Genomic DNA, 17684 nt, shown 5'->3' on the forward strand with positions numbered 1-17684 from the left:
TGGACTTCCTCGCTCATCTGAGTAGAAAAACTCAGCTCGTCGCTGGACGGACTCCACAGCATTCCGAGAACCCTTTCGGGATTCGCACTGTCCATCAAACTTATCTGCTTATCCGATTCAAGCTGTTCCTCGTCCAGCATTTGAAGCACCACGCTACTGTTGGACCGCCAGTTGTGCAGCTTGAAGCCGCCGTTGCCATGCACGGTTCGTACATCGCGTGCCACCTTTGCTGCCTCTTCCCATGAGCTAAAACTGGCCAAATAATCGTCGACGTAATGGTCGTCGACAATCGCTTTGGCTGCCTCCGGATAAAGCTCACTGTGTAGTTCCGCGTTTCGGTTTTTCACAAATTGAGCTGATGCGGGGGAGCAAGTGCTCCCAAATGTGGCTACATCCATCACGTAGACCGTTGGCTTATCGATCGGCTGGGCGCGCCATAGAAAACGCTGAGAGTCCCTGTCCTCTTTTCGGATGCGGATTTGGTGAAACATCTCTTGGATATCCGAGGTAACGGCCACCCCATACAACCGAAATCGGAAGAGAATAGCTGGGAGAGATGTGAGTTGATCCGGACCTTTGAGGAGCTCACTGTTCAATGATACGCCGTTGACTTTGGCTGCTGCGTCCCAAATTACTCGGACCTTCCCTGGTTTTTTAGGGTTCATCACTGCTCCGACTGGGAGGTACCAAACTCTCCGGGGATCTGCTGATTCTATCTCCGCGATTGTGGTCTTGTGGGCATAGCCTTTCTTTTCATACTCGACGATTTGCCGATGGAGATTTTCTTTTAGCACTGGGTCACGCTCCATCCGACGTTCCAGACACTCCAGTCGTCGTACTGCCATGTAGTAGCTGTCGGGGAATTCTACTTGATCTTTTCGCCAAATCAGCCCGGTCTCGAACCTGTTCCCCACTCGCCGGGTCGTAGCTTCCATGATGGCTAACGCTCGCTCATCTTCCTTCGCCAGGGACGGTTCAACTGGCCTGGAACCCGTTTCTTCGACAGTGTAGAACTGCTTCACCGCTTCGTGGAGTTTCTCGTCGCAGGAACACTCACATACATGGAAGCTATAGGATTCTTGCTTACAGCTCCCTTGAGGACCGTAGACACACCACCCTAGTCTGGTTTTCACCGCAACTGGAGCTGTTTCATCACCTTCCCGAACTTTCAGTGGTACTGCTAGTCGCAAATTGTCCACCCCTATCAGAATTTTGGGCACCGCGTTTTGATAACTGGCAATCGGGAGCCCCTTCAGGTGTTTGTGACGTTCTGCGCCTTCATCTACTTCGAAGCTTTGACCGGGCAGTCCAAGGTTGTTCACGGTTCTTGCGCTAAGCAGCTTGTAGCGTTTCTCCTGACCGAGCCCTGTAATCTCGATCGTAATTTGCTGTGAGCTCTTCTCAACTCGTGAGGTGTTACCGGTCCACCGAAGGCACAATGGCAGTGGTGCACCCTTGACACCTAGTGAAGCCACCAGATCACTCTCCACCAAGGTCAAATCCGAACCTTCGTCGAGGAAGGCAAACGTGTCGACTGAACTACTCGTGCCGTGGAGTGTCACCGGAATGATTCGGAAAAGCGTTCCGGAAGTTGGGTGGCGATGGGTGTGATTTTCTGCCACCTGAACCACGGTCTCCGAAGATCGTTGAGGGCCCTTGGAGGAATGCAGGAGCGGATGATGGCGGAACTGGCAGCCGTCGATGTCGCACGTTTTCCGTCCTCGGCATCCACGTCTTCCGTGGTTGTATAAACAATTCTGACATAGGCCGAGCGCGCGTACTTGCTTCCAGCGCTCGTCAACGTGCAGCTGCCTGAATGCATGACAGTCGCGTACTCGGTGGCCTCCTCTTTTGCAGTAAGCACAGTTGAACTGCTTCGACTCCTCCTTCGAATCGTAGGACGATTTCACGATTTCCTCCGACAATTCCTTCGCGTGGGAGTTGACGAATCCCTTATTCTTCGGACGGTCGCGGGCACCGCTGCGTTTTACGTCCGGTTCGAAGGTCACCACACTTGTTGCATCCTGCACCACCGCCGCCATGTAATCGCCGAAGGTCTTGAGGTCCACCTGTTGAAATCCCCGTTTGTATCCTGCCCACATCATCCGTTGGTCCGCAGGAAGCTTTGCCACTAGTTCCTGAAGCAGCGATGGGTTTGAGAGATGAGCACGTTCGTTGGCAGCCTCAATATGGTCGCATAACGCTTGCACTGCCATGCCAAAATCGATAAGCCCTTCGAGTTTGTCCGATCTTGGAGCTGGGATTTCTCGCACCTTCCGTAGTAGCGCATTGATCAGTAGCTCCGGTCTTCCAAATCGCATTCGGAGCGTCTCGATCACCTGTGGCACAGCTGCTGGTAGGACCAATCGACTGCGTACTGTTTCAAGCGCAGGCCCCGATAGGCATCGTTGTAGACGGAGCATATTTTCCCCATCCGAGAATCCACAAGCTTCGGTTGTGTAGCGGTAGCTGGAGATAAAGATCGGCCACTCTGCGGGGTCGCCGGAGAATCGTGGTAGTTCTTTAGCCAGGGACTGCCTTGCTGCTAGCTGCTGCTGCGTTGGACGTACTAGTTCGTGGTTGGGAATCACTTGGTTGTGTTGAACACTTTCTGACTGACGAGGGGTCTGAGACAAATCAACCGCGCGCGAGGGAGGGTTTCGCGATTGCAGACTGGTTGAATTTAGATGGCTTACAAAATTGTACGAGTTGTCGTTACCAGAGTGCGCGAGGGAATCTCGCAGCTGCTCTCGGGGATAGATTGGAGGAGTATACGTTTCTTCCGGGCGCGCGTTGGTTCGCAGCTGCTCTCGGGAAGATGGAATGTTGGTCGTGGGGCAATGGTTTATGTCACATTGGTTTGGATTTTCAGTGAAATTACTCAAGGCTTGACGCTTACCTGGATTTTCCGTCGGACGCATCGGACGGTTTAGTTGACTTACCGAGGAGGGGCCCTTTTGGCTTACCGGCACCTTAAGTGGCCAGACTTGCTCCGGACGGAAGGCTCCACCGACTGCTCCGGATTCGTCCAGCAAAGTCCGACTCGCTTTCGGGATAGTTCCGGTAGGATGCTGCATGCGCGATGCTCCTACCCCCGGATTTGGCTGAACTCGTTCCGCTCGCTGAACCGGCACGGCGGGTTGTTCATTGGCCTGGAAACGTTCGAGGACCTTTCGACACAATTCCAGTTGGGCATGGAGATCGGCAAGTTGCTCAGAAGTTGGGTTGGCGCGCTGCTCGCACTGCTCAATCCTTTTCTTGAGCTCTTTCATGGCCACTTTAGGATCTTTCTTGCGCTGCAGAGTTTCTACAGCACTTGGTTCGAGCACCGAAAGAGGAATAGAAACGACAACCGGTGCTGTTGTCCTCGGAGTCTCTGTCGGTGGTAACGACCGACGGGGTTTCGGTACCAGAGGAGCTCCAGGAGGAGGCGGCGTTTCGAGTCGCTTGTTGGACGAGGGCGATGTTAGCGCATTGGTTTCTTCGCATGGGAAACCATCACCGCGATTGCCTTTCGCATCGGCTCCGTCGAGCACCCTGTCGATCAGCTGTTGCTGCTCATCCAAATGACGGCGCTGTAGCTCTATCTCCATACGGGTGCGTTCGAGCTGTTGCCGTTCCACCATCTGACTCAAACAAACGGAGAACACCGACGACGTACTACGGTGACTGGACGCACTGTGTACGGTGATAGCGTCATCGCTTTGCCGGCCGGTACAGTGGCCGCAAACCCAAGAGTGATTTGCGATGTTCTCATCCACCCCCGCGCAGGTATAATGGCTCCACACATCGCAGTGGTCACACTGGACCATGTCTTCTACCTCGTCCGGTCGCTGACAGCCAACGCAGCCGCCTGTGGGGCGATCGTCATTTTGTCCTTCCATCATTGCACTCGAATTTTGAAGATTTGTTAAGGGCGGGGTGAGAAGAAAAAGCGGTCCCGGTTTTGATAGCGGTCTGTATTATGATGCTTCAACTGTAAATGGTCAAATACGATATCTTAAAGGTAAGTACAATGCATATATCAATGGACGGTCTTCCACTTACAATTCGGTGGCCTTTACACCTCGCTCACCCTACGAACCAATTCTACCCTCTTAAATGATGCGCTATCTAAGGGTGATTCATGTTGTTTAGTGTGATATTCTAACTATTTCGTACAGTCTTACTTTTCTATTTTCAGGAATTCAGATTACACGGACTTCGCGACGGACAGGCTACCGACGACCAGGAACGAGAACTCGAGAAATAACTTCACTGTAGAATATTTGAGGTTATATGAATCTATCACTATAATCACGAATATCAAATCTACTTCGCTTTACCCTATATATCTGGGATTTATCCCCAACAAATTCAATAAAGGACGACTTCGTCCAACACACACTCTGCAGAATTCACTTTAACTTTGAGATCAAGAGCTGCCCAAAATTTCACTTTGCACTCCTTCAGCTACTGGTGGAAAAGTATGGCCGAGATCAACCGGAAACTCCTCTGGACCGATTATCCATCGAACAATGACATTTGTCATTCGTTATGCGGCGACGCTTTTACAGCAGAACGCGGCGCTCTAAAGGCGGAGGGCGACAAGGTTGCCAGTTTGCCGTTTCCTGCGTTGATAACTTGGGAGCATACAGAATGCTTTTCAACTGCTCTTTAAATGCTAGGAGCAAAAAGGTTGGGAGATATGTTACGCATTTGGCAACACATTTTGTCTCTCTCTTACAGAGTCTATGCTTCTGTTTACAAATTTGTGCATCTTATTTGTTTCATCATTTTCCCCTACTCATCCAAAAGCACCAAAGAAAACATTACTGCAGCTGGATTGGACTGGGAACTTGTCCATCAAAAAATCACCAATTATTTATCATTTCGTCGGAAAATATGTGCCGAATAGGTGGGTGCTTTGGTGGATCATAGGATTGTTTGAAAGAGGGAAGAAACAATCTTATTCCACAGATATTTATAAGAAGGGATCGTTATACTCTACCACAATGAAATATCTCAATCAAAACAAGTTTTGGATTTTTAATCTAGATCTAATCAAGAGGCACTTTCTCCTCCATTTGGGAAATTTGTGCCATCGCCATGAATACGAGCCTATTCATCATTTACCTGAGGGAGAGCGAACCCGAGCAGAAAAGAATAGCAAGTGAATAACATATTTAGGTATTAATCTTAAATACAATCAAACCTCGATATGCCCTTCATTTGGTGGACATAAGAGGCAAAATAACAAAAACGAATACCATGATTTTGTATCAGTAACACCTAGAAAATAATAAGTATTGTTATTTCAATAATAAATGAATACCTAAAATTTTAAGTGCTGTATTTGTTATCCAAAAGGTCTTGAATAACAAAGTAATAACATTTTTTGTTATTAAATCGTGAATTTGTTCGATAACGCCATGGCATAATACCAAAATATGTTCTTCAGTTATGTCACTGCAAAATCAACAAATACCACACCAATACCAAACTCTGCTCACATACTTCCAAATGTTATTGCGTTGTTCTCATAACATTTTGTAGAATAATATAATACAGTATTGTTCCGATTTTATCACGCCCCTTTTCAAAAATGCTTTTAAATATTCCTCGAAACCTATTCGCAGTTCCAATATTTTTAAAGTTGCAAAACGCACCTTCAGCATTCATCTCGAAGAAAAGGGAAAACACTTGCTTTCAAATGTAACAGTAAATTAATGAAAAATGAAGAACTGACGCGTGGAGGGCGTGATAAAATCGGAACATAACTGTAATGACAATCTTAGATATTAGAGCACAGGTTGTTGTCACCCAAGTAACCAGTAAGCATTTAAAATAGCATTACTCCAGTATTATAGTAGTCCTTACGACAAGGCACTTAATGCCAACTGGCCGTATATGCGCCTATAGTGCTACCACACAGCAGGTTTTGACAAAATAACGGGCTGCCTCAGTGCAACACCTTCAGGAACGTCGTATCTAAATGTCAAAAAAGCGTAACGCCTCGTCGAGCAAAACAAACCAAAAACAGATTTACGTCCGCTCCTCGCTCTTCGCGCTTCCTCGTCCTTGCATACTCCAGGTGATGTTAGATCGTACTTTTTTGCATATTTTAATAGTTATTTGGATTTGAACTTACGATCCAGAGATTATTCCATGTTTGCTGCACAATTTTCATTTCCACGCTACTGGATACGCCACAGCTGTTCCGATGGCGTGCACTGATTTAACCCCCAATATAAAGAATAATTCGGAAGCAGCGTTAGTTCCAACACCCAAAACTTGTTTTTTGTGCACAAAGCATTTTCATTCCCTCTTCGATCTAGCATATGATTCCCTCTTTCGCATAATTTTATGACCCGCCAAAGCATTCATAGATTCGGTACATACTTTTCGACGAAATGATACATGATAATTGTTTGATGGCCATGTTCCTAATCTGAACCAGCTGCAGCAATGTTGCTGCGGAGCTTTTTGATGAGTACGGGAAAAACCAAGGGAAAAATGAATAAGGAACTGATGTACAAATATGTCATATACAATGTAAGAAAGAGACAACATGCGTTATCAAACACGTAACATATCTTCCATACTCTTCGCTCTTAACATTTGAAGAGCAGTTAAAAAGCATTCTGAATGCTTCCAGGCGAAAACATCTCAAGCAGTTGAAGTGCTAATTAACAGCCAAAAACTTTTGAGCAGCACAGCTTATGCTAATTCAAGGCAGCTATGCATTCGAACTGCTTATGTAGGGCAGCAAGCAGTTCAAATGCTTAATATGGTCTGCTCTACGGCTTATCCAAATGCTTAGTGGTTACCTGGGCAGCATGGTATATGAAAGGTATTTGCTTCTGCTCGTGAAGGGAGGAATAAGGGATGGGATAGGGAAAGGGAAGGTAAGGGAATAGGGTCGACATAATCGCATAAGCGTACCACAACGAGTTCACAGGCGTTTTAGAGAGTTTTTGAAGGTCTAATGTGCCTTACAGGGTCTGAGGAAGTTTCAGGAAGCCTCAGCGGATTACAGGGTGTTTCGGAAGATGTTCCTCAGCGAGTTCTAAGACGTTACACGGGGCTTCAAATTTTCCAAATGGAGGAGAACGTGCCTCTGGAGCCAATCTACTGATAAAAGGGGTTTCAGAGGTTTTCAGTGAATTTCTGATGCATAACAGGTACGTTTTCAGGGGTTTCTGAGAGTCTCAGGCACGTTACAGCGGGCAAGAGGGGTTTTCGGAAGCATTTCATAAAAATTCGGATTATTTTCAGTATTACAGTGACGTTTTCGGGGGTTTCAAAGGGTTTCAGTTGCGTCACAGGGGTTCCAGGAGTGTCGGAGGCATATTAGGAAGATTCGGAGAGTTTTCTGCGGGTTTCGGAGACGTTGCAGCGTTATTTTTAGGTTTTGCGGTGGGTCTCAGTAGTGACACTAGGAATTTTAGTCAATTCATTTTGAACCACTGCTCTCAACTTCAGAGGGAATTTCTGAGACGTTTTAAAGAGTTTCAAAACGTTCCAAACTATGATGCTCGTAGATTCGATGACCTTTTGTTCATTCGACCTTCTTTCCTTAGCCCTAGTCGTGCATTGAGGTCATTATGACTCCACTACGTGCACTACGCCAGCGCGATAAGCGTCAGCTAATGCACTAAGAAGGTTAAGCCAATCGATACTGTTACATGAAACCGAAAAAAAAGTATAATTTTCCTTAAAGTTTCTATTTCACCTTCTTTTTTTCTTGGTTCACAGGTTGAAATAATTCTGCAAAGTTGAGTCCTATCTAGTTTCTGAATCTAAATCGAATTAAGCAGTGGATTCAATACTCTCGATTCTTTCCATAAAGCGCAGCATACGATGCCAACCATTCCAATTTACATTTTCCCATGAACGTGCTAATTGCATCCCGCTAGGAAACACAAACTAACGCTAATCACCATTTTAACTTCTTTCCCGCAACGCGCCCCCACCAACAGACATAGACGAGTGCAGCACCGGCAAAGCGAAGTGCGGCCCGGGCCAGATATGTAAGAACAAGCACGGCAGTTACGCTTGCCACTGTCCCCCCGGTTTCATTATCGGGAAAAACCAACGGTGCGAGGACATCAACGAGTGCGAGATGCACAAAGGTATGGTGTGTCCGCACAACTCCGAATGCATCAATACGCTCGGGTCGTACAGGTGTGACTGCAAGGCCGGTTTCAAGAAAAACCGCCCCGAGGACCTGGTCTGCACGGACGTGGACGAGTGCACTGAAGTTCCCGGGTTGTGTCATCAACGGTGTATCAATTACTATGGGTCGTACCGGTGCGGATGCGAGCCGGGCTACAAACTAACGGCAAACAACCGCACCTGTGAGGACGTGGACGAGTGTGTCGAGTACAAATCGAACAATTTATGCGTCGGGATATGCGAAAACAGCCCCGGCTCGTACGGATGCCGTTGTCCTCAGGGGTACCGATTGGGACACGACGGTCGAAGTTGCATCGGTAAGTAACGGAAACTATGGGCACTGTACAATTTGCCAATTTAATTGTTTTAACCCTTCATTGGCCGCCTTGTCCAACGAGAAATTCATTTCAATGTAAATCATGTCTATAGGCAATTTAACGCAAAGCTAAAAAGCGCTGGTGCTTTTTTAAAACAGGTATTTACGCACCCCGATAATTTGTCATTACTTACGATAAAAATGGAAGACTTTTGCAATTATTGCAGAACTTGGCGATTTTTACACAATGTATTGATCAGACACATGGTTTTTTTGCATCCAAAGTTGAAAATTTTTCGTTACCTAACCTCACAATCGCCCATGGAATTTTGAACAGTATCAAATAAGAGAACGACCCTAAATTATGCCACGATTGACAACCTATACAAAAACTCATAGGTCTCATACAAAATGTGTAACATAGGGGGGTTTTTGAAAATTTGCCATTTTTTTCGTAACGCAATTTATAGACTACACAGATCGGAATGTAAAATTGTGTGACATATGATGCACATGATTGGAGCGTGGGATATCACAGAAGTTTACATGACATATCATGTAAATGTCATAAAATATCATGTAAACTTACATTATATGTCATGTAATTCAGCATGACTCTGAGTGTTTACATGACATATAACGCAAATTTACATGATATATCGTGTTAACCATCATAACAGTAAGTTTACATGACTAAAATGAAGTTTACATGACGTGTAAATCTCATTATTTTTATCTGTGTAAGATTGCTGTAGAGGCAGGCAGTGTGCACTTGGCAAAATTAGCGCACCCTCTCAAGAGCACCCTCATCCAGTTTCGCCTTAAGGTATGGGCATGAAAATTTACCACTATTTTTTAAAAGATAGTTTCTGGGTTATTTTCATATAAATACATTTTGGACGGATTCTGCCCACAGAGGGTTTAGCTTTTGATAACCGCATTGTTCTTCGTTGTTACTTTCAGATGTTGACGAGTGCGAAACGAGAGACGTCTGTAATGGACGGAACGAAATATGCACCAATATTCGTGGCAGCTTCCGATGCACCCGCATCGATTGTCCTCATGAATATGAAATTGATCCCGATAGGAACAAGTAAGTAGGGGCGTCTGGGGTAATACGCACTGTCGAGGCAAAACGCACCCCCTTTGTTTTTCAGGGATTATCGGTTTTAGAGCTTTGAAACCTTATCAGTCTAATAGAACGTCTTAATAAATGAGCATCTGGAAAATTTTACATATCTGCGTTACGTAATTAGTGAGAAAAATGAATAAAATTGAAAAGCACGATTCTGATGTAATTTTCCCGATCGTTTGTCGAATGATTTAATGGTGAAAATCGACCAAACATCTAATGCTGTTGTGTTTATTCAGTTCATTGAGGGCAATGCTAAGCATAGGAAAAATAACTTAAACAGTAATCTACGTAAATTATATGTTTTAAACTATTTTATTTTTTGCTATTGATTGGGGCAATATGCACTCCATTGGTTGGGGCAAAACGCACCTATAGAAAACAAGCTGTAATCATATCTATGAGTGCTCTGTAAGTAATCGCAAACAAAATTGAGCTATTGTTTGTCTTAAAACCTTATAAAACATGCATTTTGTCTAAAAAGTAAAAAGATTTCTAAACTCGACGGTGCATCTTGCCTCAATGTTGTGGTGCGTCTTGCCCCTTTGTTTGAGTGCATCCTGCCCCATTGTTGTAGTGCATTTTACTCCGAGCAAGGGTGCATACTGCCCCGCATAAACATACGAAGCCGTAATGTTAGTCTTTACAAAAAACGTTATTTTCAAGAGCTGAACTGTATTAAGGCTGAAATTTTGTTTGGTTTCTCTTAGAATGAAAGTATATGCAATGAATGCATGCATTAAACCAATAAATTATTGCCTTTTTAAATGCATTTGGACGCATCTTCCTTAAGTGGTGCGTATTACCCCAGAATCCCCTAGAAGTTTTTTATGAGTAGTGAATGAAGGGCAATGTATTCCAAGATTTTTTGGGAAATTTATTAAATTTATTTTGAAGTTGTTTTGAATAATAATAAAAAATATTACTAAGGTTAGCAGATTTTCAAGCAAATCTCAAAACGCCATAACCATCGCAAGTAGTAGTGGTTATCCAACCTAATGACAACAAAAAGCAAAATTAATTTAATATTGCTGAATTTGTCGAATGTTTTTTCCTAACTAGTCGCTGCCGCCGGACGGTCCGATTCTGCCAGCAGGACGACGTCGCGTGTCTGAGGAAACCGACCTCGTACTCGTACAACTTCATAACCCTGACGTCGAACATGCCGGTGCCTCCAACAGGACGAGCACTGTTCAATTTACGGGGACCCACCTGGTACGAGTCAATCGACTTTGATATGAAGCTGATCCACGTCGATGCTCCCGCCAACGTTCGACCGGCGGACGAACGCTATTTCAGGTATGTACCGTACCATATCATACCCGCACACGCCACAGCGGACCACGACACGCGAGCATGGAGCACTTAATTCTTATTGCTGCTTTTTTTTTTCTCAATTTTCTTTACCTTTGACAGCTTGAACAAACTGTCGAACGAAGTGCTGCTGAATCTGGTCAAAAGCATAGAGGGACCGCAGGATATTGAGCTGGAGCTGAGCATGACAGTGTTCAACAATGGGCAACCGTTCGGATCCAACATCGCCAAGCTGTTCCTGTTGATATCGGCGCATGAATTTTAAATACACCTGAAGGAGTGCTCCCTGCGGGAGCTCGTCGAGTTTTCAGTTTTAATTTGATCTGCTAGACTCATCCGATTTAGTTTTTACACTTCATCGTACAAATAAACGCCAGCAATCTCCGGTTATCTCAGCTGTATCTGTGAAGAATTTTGTTTGAAGAGAATTTCCTTTTGTTTGTCGTCAGAATGCTAAGATAGTCATCCGTGTATCTTGAGAAAGGCTTGAATGACCAGCAAAAGGATCCTCAAAAAGTCAGCCTCTGCCAATGGTTTGCTTCAAAGATAACTTCAAATTTTTTTTTCAAAAATTCTCAAAAACTATTTCTGAAACAATTCCGGTAAGAATTCTTACACAAATTCCTCCTTAGCACTCGAGTGATCGCACTGTTGTATTTTGTACTACACGATAAAAAAAACAGATCGAAAAAAGAATGTAAAATTCTGTGACATAAAGACTGCCCCAGAAAGTATGGACGCACCTAGTCTTCAGTTGTCTGGGTCTGATCGATGGTTCTTGTTGCGGGTTTCGTTTTGGCTGTTTCTCCTTACTATAATATCCAAAATTCAAACGATCTTTTTCACGATGAACATTGGAATTCGAAATGATAACTTTTTTGGTCATACCCCGCTCTGTGTAAGTTAGAAGGTTTTTTTTCTTCTGCTCAAACACCTTCATTATTTGTTTATCCAAATGAGGGTTAGCAGAATCTTTTTTTTTTTCATCCAATATTTGCCTATGCTTACGTGTTATCCCCACCATATTTGCTGATTGCTGCTTGCACGACTTTCTCACTTACTCCCACCATATTTTGCTCATTTCCAAAGCGACCTTTCAAACACTGTACATCGTTTGTGCACATTTTTTCGATGATGTTGCGCTAAAAGCTCATGTATTTTGAAATCAATTGATGGAATCGCAAAAACCACTATACAAATACTGAGAAAATAGGTTGACCAACAGGATGTAGCTTTCAAAATGAACTAGTCATCAATAGTTTTGAAATGCCAGTATTTTCTTACTGCGTCCATACTTTCTGGACCGGTCTTTATAATGCACATAATTGGAGTGTGGGATATCACAGAAGCTTACGTATAATATCATGTAAATGTCACGAAATTTCAAGTAAATTCCATTATATGATGTGTAATTCATCATGACTCAAAATATTTACATGACATATAACAAATTTACATGATATAAAGCCTGTATCCGCAATAATCGGTACACAGATGTACGGCTCTAGCTCTGTAATGAATCGGTAAAATTGGTTAAATAATTTACTGAGAACCCTTTGGTGTATGTTTATTATTTGTGCCAAATTTCATAAAAATCGATGCATTACTTTTTTTTTTTTTTAAAAGACACAGACACGTTCAATGCTTCCAGTGAGCTATTTGCTCTTTGAAGGAAGCACGACACTAGACAACGGACTAGCATGCAACGCCCAGTGGCACAGCCGAAAACTTTTCCTGACAGCTGCGGCGGGAATCGAACCCGCGCTCCTTAGCACGATGCGACTAAAGGCTTGGTGACCTTAGCCGCACGACCACGAAGCCACACAAAATACAAAATACACTGTACAAAATTCAATGGCGCAGATTCTACACTTCAATTGCTACAACAAAAAGTACTGCACTGTTTCATATGAAATTTTGTAGGTGAAATGAACACATCATAAGATGTTATTAAGCCAAATTTGAGCAGTTTTAGTATGTTTATTTCAGAGTTACAGTTGTATTTCTGTGTCCCGATTATTGCGGATACAGGCTTTATCATGTAAACCATCATAGTATGAAGTTTACTTGACTAAAATGAAGTTTACATGACGTGTAAGCCTCATTATTTTTATCTGTGCAGCATTAGCGTGGTGCTGGCGGAGATGTACAACCGCACGAGTTATGGAAGGTAAAAATTCTAAATTTCTCCAGAGTACTTTCAGGCACTCCTTATAAGAATTCTCCAGAAACTCCTGAAAGAATTGTTTTAGGGAATTTTTCAAATATTCTTTAGCGGTTTTCCCGAAGACTTTCAACGATTTCACCAATGTATTTGTCATTAATAAATATAAAAACCAATGTATTCCTCCAAGATTTCTATCAGGAATTTATCCGAGAGTCTCTACAGGAATTTCAGAAAATGAAAATCTCAAATGATTCACTTTTGAGTGTTTTTTTTTTTCAAAATGTCTTCCAGGTATTGCGTTATTAATTTCCCCAAATAATTCCTTCAAAGGATTTCTTTAAAATTTCTTCAGATATTCTTCCAAGGATTACTTCCAGAGGTTTCTTCAAAAACTTAATCAAGCATACATTTGTGTTCATAACAATCGCAGTGAAAGACAATTTTCATACAAAATAGCCAACTTTGACATTCTGTATCTTTCTTCTTCTATGACCGATTGAGCCCAAAATTTGACAGCATGGCCAATTTTGTTTTAGCAACATTTAGATTTTTTCGGAGCACTTGCAAAAAAAAGGTCAATATTATGTTCAAAATAATAACAGTATTTGCTTTTAATATTTTTGTTCATCAATTATTTTAATTTTCCCTTCATTCTAATTTGTAACCTTGACGGATGTTCTCCTAATGGCGTGCGGATTTTTTTTCTCGTGGGGATTTTTCTTTTATAACCATACGGGTTTGGGCCAAAAAGACTCAGATTTTCATGAAGATTTTTCCACAGGCAAGGCTCATGGATATATGAACAACAAAAAAATTAAAAAAATCAGGGTCACCTAATATTCCGGAAAACTAAGATGTAATTTTTATTGTTTTCCCCTGACACTACTCATTTTGAAAAATTATAACTCAAGAATGAAGCATTGAATTTTAGAAAATAAAAGCTAATTTTCTCAGAAATGAAAAATAAAAAAATTGAGAAGGTTATTTCATAAGCTTTAATCGCTGATATTTTTGGAACGCATTTTTTTCGGTTTTTGAGTTATGGCCAATTTTGTTGAAAAATGTCATATAAGCCTTATCTTTGAAAAATCATAACTCAAGAACGAAGTATCGTAGAAACAAAGTTTTTTTTAAATAAAAATTATAGCAAATTTTCTCAATAAAAAAAAAGAAGTGGGAAAAGTTTTTCCACAAAATTTTCCACCGTTGAGAAAAATAATAAAGAAAAGTCGGAAAAACTATGCCCGAATTAGCTGAAAATTCTCAAAAAACAATTTTTGAGAAGGTAATTTCATAAGCTTATTTTTTTTATTTCTGAGAAAATTTGCATTTATTTCACCGTTCAACACTAAATTTTGTTATGGGGTGAGAAAAAAATAACAGGGGTTTGGGACCCTAGAAGTGTCATAGTGAAAGAATTTTTGAAAAATATTGGACCGGGACCACACAGTTCAAAACCGAAGTTTGTATGGAGAACTTGGGGTGTTCAATTAATATGTGCATTAGAATGCGCTGTGCATATATTTAGGCGTTAGACAATAACGATACTAACCCAAATACCGAAAACGCCTAAAAATATGCACGGCACGTTTCAATGCACATATCAATTGAACACCCCAAGTTCTCCATACAAACTTCGGTTTTAAACACTGAAGGCCCGGTCCAATATTTTTCAATAATTCTTTCACTATGACACTTCTAGGGTCCCAAACCCCTGTTATTTTTTTCTCATCTCATAACACCAAATTTTGTAAAATTTTGTCGAGCAGTGTTTTCCTTTATTTTATGCTTCGTTCTTGAGTTAGGATTTCTCAAAGAAAAGACTTCTATGGCATATTTGGATATTTTTCAACAAAATTGGCCATAACTCAAAAACGAATAAAAAAGTGCATTCCAAAAATTTCATCGATTAGAGCTTATAAAATAGTTTTTGGAATATTTTCCACGAGTTCGGGCATTGAACCAAGTATTTTCAAAGCTTGAGCCATCAACTTAAGAATTAAGTCTTTTAAAAAAATCTCCATTTATTTCTCTGGTGTTTTATTCCAGGACTCTTTTGAATTGTTTTTTATAAGTCCTCTTACAGTTTCATGCAAGGATTCTATCAAACATTTGACCAATGATTTCTTCAAGAATTTCGTCAAGTATTCCAACAATTTCACCATTTGCCTTCAATGGTTTTCCCAAAAAAAAATCTCCAAAAATTACATCAAAGCTTCTCTCAAAGACTCCTTCAGGAATTCATTCAATGATTCCTCCAGAAATTTCTCAAAATATTTCTGCGTGTGTTCCTGAACTAATTGGGATTTCCAACAAAGACTCCTCCAACCAGAGAAAGGTTTTTTTTTGATTCTATCCGGAACTCTATTATTTCTTCCTAATTTCTTCACGAGTTTCTTTACGAGTTCTTCCAAGGATTCTTTTGGTTACCCTTCCGAAAAAAATTCTTGGGATTTCGCCAAGCATTATTGTTTCAGATTGCTTCAAGAATTGTTTAGAAAGCATCCAATAATATTTTAAGAGAAATGCTGGTTTGTTTTAGGAATTTCCAAAGAAACTGATTAGGGTGTTCATTAAGGATTTTTTATGAGAAATTCTGATAAAATCTTTGTGGGAACTTCCGAAAAGATTTGGAACAATATTTGAAGATAATCCTGAGGATGTGCTTAAGGCGAAACTGGAAGCATTTCCTCACTTTTGGTATTTGATTTTTTTTAATAAATAACGAAGCAATATTTTCAAAATCAGTTTTCGTATACATGTAGCGTATGGATCAAGGTATCTCCTGAATTCTTTTCCTGGTGGAAAATGTTTTTCGTTTTTGCGGAAACCATTTTTGAACAAAATTTCACAAAAAAATGGTTTTTGAAAAAATGTAAAACATTTTCCACCACAAAAAAAATCAGAAGATACCTTGATTCATACTCTACATGTGTAGGAAAGCCGATTTTGAAAATATTGCTTCGTTATTTAATAAAAAATCAAAAACAAAAAAAAATGAGAAAATGCTTCCAGTTTCGTCTTAAGTTCCAGAAGGAATTATTGAAAGAATTTCAGAAGAAATACTTGGATGATTTTTTAAAGAAATCCTTGGAGTGATTCCTTGATGAATCGATAGATAAATCATTGGTAGATATTTTGGAGGGCTTCCCGTAGAAGTCTTAAGATGAAAAATATGAATACTCACTCAGTGATATCTTCTTCTTCTTATTTCTCTTCTTCTAAAATAATCATTGGTAATAAAATCTTAGGAAATCCTACTTAAAATCTTCAATCTCTTGGAATAAAACTTCTTGGAAAATATCTAATATTACCTATTTAGAAACTACTGGAAGGAGAAATATCAAAAAGAAACTAGGTATTCCGAAAGAAACTTTTGAAAGAAAATCCTACGGAAGCTTTAATGAAACTTTTAACAAATTCGGAAAAAAATCGAAAAGAATGCCTGAAGAAATTTCTTCAAAAATATTTGGAGGAGATCCTGGAGGATTCGAAGGAATAATATAATTTTAAAAACTTTTTTTTTTGGGAGAACTCCAGATTGTTTTTTGAAAAACTTCCACAGTAGAAGCACAGACAAACAGACGTAACACTCTTCAAAACGGCTTGGCACATGCATTTAACGATCAATTCAAATTTCATTTGATTTGCGCGATCGTTCCACCAGAGGCGCTAGTGTTCGATCGATTTGATGTTCGCTAGTGTACACGTTGCTGAATGATGCAAACGAAAATTATAGGCAATTTGTGTAGTAGTGTGCGTGTCAGCAAAACGTCGAATCGAAATACATCATGGCCGACAGTGTCGCGCGCGGTTCTTCCAACAGGTGGCAGTGTGCTCATGAAAATGATACCGGGAAAAAGTTTTTGATGAATTTCCTCTAAGAGTTACGTCTGCTTGTCTGTGGTAAAAGTATTTCTGTAAAACTTCTTGAAGATATTTTTGGAAGAATTTCCTAAAGACTCTTATGAAAAATTGATATAATTTTTAACAAAATTCTTGCGTGAGCTCCTTAAGGAGTTTTTGGAAAAGGAAATCCTATTAGGAATTCCCGAAGGAAACCAAGGAATAATTCTAAAAGGTATATTAAAAAAAACTTTTAAGAATCCTTGATGAAATTAGCAGAAGATTTGTTTTATGGAGAATTCCTTGAAAAACTAAATAAAATTTGTAAAAGAAATTTACAAAAGGAAAATTGCTGGAAGAATGGCTTAAAATGCATTTCTTAGCGCCAAGGTTAATCTTACAAGAAATTCCTGGCTGAAAGTCTCTTAAATGAAGACAAATCAATCAATCAAGAAATCCCTGAAAAAAAAAGATTCGAGGAAATTAAGGAAAAATCGTTGGCGAAATTCTTAGCGAATCTTTTGAGAAATAATTGATGTAACATTATCAAGTAATTTATAATATGTTATACAATAATCTTATGAAGAAATTGTAGAAGAATTATTCTTCCACAAAAAAAAATTCCAATGTATATGTATAATGGTGGCTGATCTACGTCCGAGTGCCAGGGAAGGACTCTAAGGTAAACTGTGCACTATGGTCCTCCGGAAAGTAAGGGGTTGGTGTCAGGCCCTACGAGCCAGCCGTAAAAA

At 41.0% G+C, this 17684-nt stretch overlaps 1 protein-coding gene across 7 annotated transcripts in view; it reads left to right on the forward strand.

Annotated features, from left to right (window-relative positions):
- LOC109621451 (fibulin-1) overlaps positions 1 to 11320 on the forward strand; it is a 106832-nt gene extending 95512 nt beyond the window's left edge. For all 7 annotated transcript variants that reach the window (XM_029875839.2, XM_029875843.2, XM_062856474.1 and 4 more), the window contains 4 exons: positions 7962 to 8474; positions 9437 to 9566; positions 10668 to 10904; positions 11022 to 11320. In XM_029875839.2, the coding sequence (XP_029731699.1) occupies positions 7962 to 8474; positions 9437 to 9566; positions 10668 to 10904; positions 11022 to 11184 (1043 nt within the window). In that variant the 3' untranslated portion in view covers positions 11185 to 11320. The remainder of the gene's footprint in view (positions 1 to 7961; positions 8475 to 9436; positions 9567 to 10667; positions 10905 to 11021) is intronic.
- The last annotated feature ends 6364 nt before the right edge of the window (positions 11321 to 17684 follow it).

Source organism: Aedes albopictus, chromosome 3 (assembly GCF_035046485.1).
Source record: "Aedes albopictus strain Foshan chromosome 3, AalbF5, whole genome shotgun sequence".
NCBI lineage: Eukaryota > Metazoa > Arthropoda > Insecta > Diptera > Culicidae > Aedes > Aedes albopictus.